This window comes from Triticum dicoccoides, chromosome 3A (genome assembly GCF_002162155.2).
Source record: "Triticum dicoccoides isolate Atlit2015 ecotype Zavitan chromosome 3A, WEW_v2.0, whole genome shotgun sequence".
Classification (NCBI taxonomy): Eukaryota; Viridiplantae; Streptophyta; class Magnoliopsida; order Poales; family Poaceae; genus Triticum; species Triticum dicoccoides.
In genome coordinates, this window is record NC_041384.1 from 747,899,250 (window position 1) to 747,905,049 (window position 5,800).

Below are 5,800 nucleotides of genomic sequence, written 5' to 3' on the forward strand. Positions count from 1 at the left end.
AGGGGCGAGGAACGAAGGGAAGACGCTGGACGCCTACGCGGCTACGCCGCCGCGACGCCGGCCGTGCCGTGGTCTAGGGTTCGAAATGGTATGCGACTCTCTGCGATGCAGGCTGGGGATTTCAGAATTGGGCTTGAGGACAGACTGGGCCACTGAGCGATATCGGAGTGGGCTAGTCCTTATCTTGGGCTGAATGCTTGAATAGTCTGCGATAGTTTCCTTTTTCTCAAAAGATATACATATTTTATTTTTATTTTTTCCTCTAAAAAATATATTTTATTTAAACAATTTGTATTCAACTGGCAATTGGTGGTTTGGGAGCTCCATGGGGGGGAAGGCTGGCATCGTGAGTTCTGATGGAGAGACACAAGGAGAGGTGACTGGGTAAAGCCCGGGAGACCACTTTCATCAGTCAATCAAGGTGTACGAGGCGATTGGATTGGAGGGATGCGACATGTGAAATTATGATCATTACATATGATTCTTATTGCTCGATGATTCCCACTGCATTGACTCTACTGTCTGGAAGAATGTCGCCTCAACCTTCACTTTTCGAGTTGCCACCACCGAGGAGACTTCCCCTAGTTTCGAAAAACAAAGGAGGTAATTTTCATGAATTGTTTGCGGTGTAAGGTTGCTTACTGCCCATGCATCTTGCCACATTTGGTTCATGGATGCATGGTTGGTGAAGCTCAAGTCATATGACCGACGATCGGAGTCATGTTCCATTTGTGCACTAAGCTTTGTAACAACCGATTTATCTGTGCAATTCTAATAATGTAATGTAATTTTTCTTGTTAAAAAATGTTGTGGGTTCACAGGTATCTATGTCTTTCCGGCTCTTCTCTCATTGCACTAGGTTTTCGAACTCCAATGACACGCTTGTTTGCTCCTTCGCTTCCATTGATCTTCCTCTTCAATCTCATCTTACATAAGCGGCTTCCTATAAGCCAGAGTTGGTGCATCATTTGTGGGCTTCGGTTATCCTTAATTCACAGTACCGACGCTCAAGTTTTGCTACTTCATGATTGATGCAAGCTCTACTGGAGCCAACACAATGTTTTTTGCTTCTTCTTTTGACCTATTTTCTCAATGCATCATGACGAGAATTCAAACAATGCTATTTTTCATTTCTAACAATCAGGCACATGTGAACTCGATTACTTCCCACCGTTAGTGATAATATATAGAAATTCATATAGCACATGACAACATTATTCCCGGCATTACGGTAATTTTGAAATGTGTGGTATATCTCGTTTATTTGTTTTTATTTTGTATTGGAATGAATCTCCAAACCAGCTAGTACAACCTAGATAGGAGTACGTGGACTAGGATGAAACAAAACCATAACTACTAAATCAAGGGGTAGGATCCTTGCCACATCCCATCAGGACATGGGTGTAGCAAGGCTCCCCGGCGACTTGCCTCCACCAGCTGCCCGGCTCACTGTCTCTCTATTCTTCAGAGGCTTCTTGTCACCTATATAAACATCCACACAATTAACACGTACACTAACTAGCTAGCTAGTGGTGCTTCCACGATTAAGTTTGATGACAACATCTGGTGTCAATTGTAAGGTCGCCTGGGACATTGTTTGTGCTCCCTTCGCCAACGGGGGCTTGGCTTTCTCTCTCTGCCACACATGAATCTTTGCCTTCTCCTCAAGAACATCTCCAAGTTACATGATGAGCAATCTTTGGGGGAGACTCCCTACATCATCTCCAAATACGGCTGGTCAAACACAAATGATGTGGGCATGACAGATAACCTACAGACCCCTATTTGCCGGGACATCATGAAAGGTCTCGATTTCTTCCGCGCCACGACTAGGGTGCAGATTGGAAAATGGAGCTACTTCCTCCTTTTGGCTCGATATTTGGCTTCCCGACTCCTCCTAAACCCTTGCGCAACAATTCCTTGCCCTGTTTTCCCACTCCAATCGTGCCTACACTCCCGTGCTATGGCCTCGAACACCCTAGCTTTGGACCTAACCCCTAGGCTGTCCCACGCAGCGGAATGTGATCTTACCGAACTATGCTCTATTTTGGCCACGGATAACTTGAATATGCAGGTGGCTGGCAGAAGAACTACAAGGGACGCAGGCAAGCCGTTCACCACTAAGCTGGCATACCAGGCGGTTTGGCGGCCGAGGCCTACAAACACGCTCTCCCCGGCCATCTAGAGAAACTATGCACTGAATAAGTGCAAAATCTTTCTATGGCTTGCCAACAAAGACCACTGAGAAACTATGCACTGAGAAACTATGCACTGAATAAGTGCAAAATCTTTCTCCGGCGGGGCATCGCCACATCTGCTGCATGCCCCTTCTGCAGCCACTGTGGATCCATCGCCCATCTTCTATTCGGCTGCCAACATCTTGCTCCGCTATGGGCGGCCCTCGACAGTCTCTGCCCCGATGCTCCGCAAGGGCTGCTCCAGGCCTGGGATGGAGAATGGAACAACAAAACTAGGTCAGCAGTTCTGCTGGCTGTTCTTTGGAATATTTGGAAACGACGGAACGCAAAGGTTTTCCGGAACATACACCTTTGGGCTCCATAATGTAGCGAGCTCCGCTGCGGATGATCTTAGACTCTAGTCTCATCGCTCTAATAATATGCAAAAACAAATTAGGCTCCGTGATTGGGGCTCCATATTGTTTCATCTAGGCGGGAGAATATAACCGCAACACACGATGTAATTTTGCTTCTCTGTCTTCTCTTTCGATACCCCATACACTCTCTAGTGATCTTGGGGTATGTACCACCCCTGACGGTTGGCAATAAAGGTTCAGGCAGGCGTAAGCCCGCCGTTGACGCTTCAAAAAAAAGTTTGATGACAACTAAGTTGGTCTTTTAACAAACCAGTCTTGGTGCCTGACGACCTTGCCTTCCTTGATGCCTGACGACCTTGCCTTCCTCGATGTCGAGCGCGATGACGGACTCTAGGTCGACAGGGCTTGCCGAAGAGCTTGTAGTGTTGCTTGTTGTCAATCATGCACCACCCACTGCATTAATGTTTCGATCACGTTTGTAAAATATGTCCATTGTTACTATACAGAGTATACGTGTGGTGACGATCGAATGCAGAAGATGGTGATGTCCAAATGAGTCGACTGCCTGGGATTTTTCGAAGGATTTCGTGCTGATAGCCAAAGCAAATCTAGGCACCTGTCGCGGTGAAAGTTTTTACAAGCTAATATTGGATTTGCAAGTGCGAGCAGAGTGATCTAGGCTCTGGTTACCAATTGAAGAACCCTATGATAGAGGATAACACAGGAGAGGAATTTGGGAAGGGAAAAAGGGGAATTTTGGGATGAGGAGAGACGAACAGTAGACATTCGATTAGAGAGGTCAGTGGAGAATTCAGATTGCTCATTCGTCATACTACATGCCAGGTCACAACGGCTCTGCTCCTATTTAACTAGCCTCGCACTTACAAGCGTGGGTCCCACCCAACCAAACACAGCTCACATAGCCGGCTGACTCGCTCTTGTCCTGACAAGGAGGGCCCTTCTCAGATCCCGGTCCATTCATCAGCTGACGACTCCCTGCCCGACATCATCCTAGTAGGAGAGGGCATGACATAGACTGATTCTGGCATGAGTTACTTTGATTGATCACATGCAGAAAATACAATTTGACGCCTTCGATTCACATCTTATTGATACAAGATGAAGGTGTCTTCATGAAGAGTTGTGATCACTTCTTACGGACACATATACTCCTATTTGCTAGAACCAGGAATCTACCATACGCAGAAAACAGGGTCAAATGTTGTCAACAGTACACACTACCTCTACCTAGGTGGTACATTCGCATAAACAAAGACGACGAAATAGTTATACTCGGCGGCAACTGAAGCCAGCAAAGTGATGAGGGACGCATGCTTGTCAAAATGTAACAATGACCTTGGCCCTGGGAGACGCCCTCGGTAGATCTAGTAGCAGCTTGGCAACAACCTTGCTGCGCTCTATGTCGCCCCTCCACTCTACCTTCAGTATCTTTGCCACGAAATCAATTTCATAGTCCAAACCCTCGAAATAGTACATACTGGCCGTTACGAGATGGTCCAGATCAGGTATGCCCCAACGGTAACTCTGCATGTATATTCTCACAGCTCATTAGGCGACACAACGAAAGAACATGGATTGGATAATCGAGCGAGGGAGAGGGTTTACTGGAGGCACACGTACCGATATCTTAAACTCCTTCAAGTTAGGGGCAATCTGAAACAATGAACATGCGGTCAACACTTGCCTCTGATCCTCAAAATTTATCATAACATAAATATACTCCAGCCGACGAAACACGGCAGGGAGCCTCATAGGTATGCACCCCTTTGATAGATACTGCAACAACAAAAGAAAAAATAAATGGCAACACAGATTAGTCAGAAGGCAGAAGAAGGCCATAGTAATGCTGTAGCTAATAATAGCTCACCTTCAGGAAAAAACCAGTAATTAAAAGTGATTTGATCTCACTAAGGCTTCCCAGTGCCCGCTTGACAAGGCTTTCCTTGTCAAGCGCAATTGGAACAGATTGATATACATTAGATCTGTAATCAATAGAGAGAGTGGCCTCCTCCAGATTAGGGGCGTCCAAAGCAATATCTTCAAAGTCCCCATAAACTTTAAGATATTCCAGTTTAGGAGCTTGAATGTTTAGACAGTGGATGCCCTCAAAATAAATTAATATCAAATTGGTCAGTATGGGGCAGCACAAGATCAGATTTTGAATATCCCTGTCTGTTGAGCAGAAAATTTTCAGGCTGAGGTAAGTTAGGCTCTTGAAACCTTCAAATGCCCGGGGCAGGCTGATAGTGCAGTTTTCCAGGCACAGACACTTCAGATAGGCAATAGAAAAGAGGCATGAGGGAATCCTATACCTTGGCCCTGAGTTCAACTTGATTATAACTGATCTTGGTGATCTCCTTGACAGCATGAGCATCCACCTAACGAATTCATCATGGTAACTTCCTTTACCTGATATATCAAACTTTTCTATGGTTCCCTTGTGGAGTGATAGCACCGTATCGACCAACGTAACAAACTTTGTTTGTGCAAAATTTCCATCGCGCGTAATTATTTTTGGCATATAAGTCCATGCATCCTTCCAAGTACTTGATAGGGTGCTAGTTCTAACCGCTTCTTCGACATTCAAACGGGAGAGGATGTCGCCCTTTATCTCTGGAGGTAGACTGCTAATGCTGTCTGAACTCACAACAGATGTAGCTTCCTCCCTGGTCTTTTTACATGCACTCGTTGCTTCAGAATCCAGGTCAAACTGTCCTAGCATTTCCATAAGATGTGGAGCCTGAATTAGCGTGGATTCTACCACATATAACTGAAAATACAATACATGCAGAAATTAAATGGTGCACTAAGTAAGTTGCTTGTTCATAGCAAAACAAAAAAATAAGCAACAACCAAGGGACGGCAGTAAACATGCTTGGCATGTTTCTATGAACAGAACTGAACTAGACCACTGCGTTGGTAAGGTGAAAAGCTTGATTATCATTTCCGATCTTGAAGAGCAACCATGTGCCGTGCTGCGGGTTGGAATATGCTATAAAAATACTAATTCTGCGAAATTAACACTGCGGAGCTAGAGAATAAATAAATTGAGCTCTGTAAATAACAGGGTACTAAACCGCAACTGAATCTAAGCACAACTGAGTCACAAACAAGCATGCCCACGGCTGATCTTTCAATAATTCATGAATCCGCCGCAAACAGTTCAAGAACTTCAAATATATGGGAGCAGAAAGCAAAACCAACCTAAGGAGTGGCTCAGTTGCT

The 5,800-nt window shown here is 45.2% G+C and overlaps 1 protein-coding gene across 1 annotated transcript; it reads right to left on the reverse strand.

Moving 5' to 3' along the window:
• Positions 1-3,661: 3,661 nt before the first annotated feature.
• LOC119273628 (F-box protein At5g03100-like) lies at positions 3,662-5,320 on the reverse strand. The gene is made up of 3 exons (XM_037554730.1): positions 4,443-5,320; positions 4,196-4,351; positions 3,662-4,099 (listed from the first exon to the last, which is right to left on the reverse strand). The coding sequence occupies exons 1-3, from the start codon at positions 5,301-5,303 to the stop codon at positions 3,893-3,895; spliced, it is 1,224 nt and encodes a 407-aa protein (XP_037410627.1). The 5' UTR covers positions 5,304-5,320; the 3' UTR covers positions 3,662-3,892.
• Between the last annotated feature and the right edge of the window lie 480 nt (positions 5,321-5,800).

Bases quoted from the DNA above. Each gene is read 5' to 3' on its own strand.
- LOC119273628 (XM_037554730.1), bottom strand. From the start codon at position 5,303: ATGGAAATGCTAGGACAGTTTGACCTGGATTCTGAAGCAACGAGTGCA. The intron at 4,352-4,442 runs GTGAGCTATTAT...TTGTTGTTGCAG, and splicing joins TTACTGGTTTTTTCCTGAAG to TATCTATCAAAGGGGTGCAT. The intron at 4,100-4,195 runs GTACGTGTGCCT...ATATACATGCAG, and splicing joins TGAAGGAGTTTAAGATATCG to AGTTACCGTTGGGGCATACC.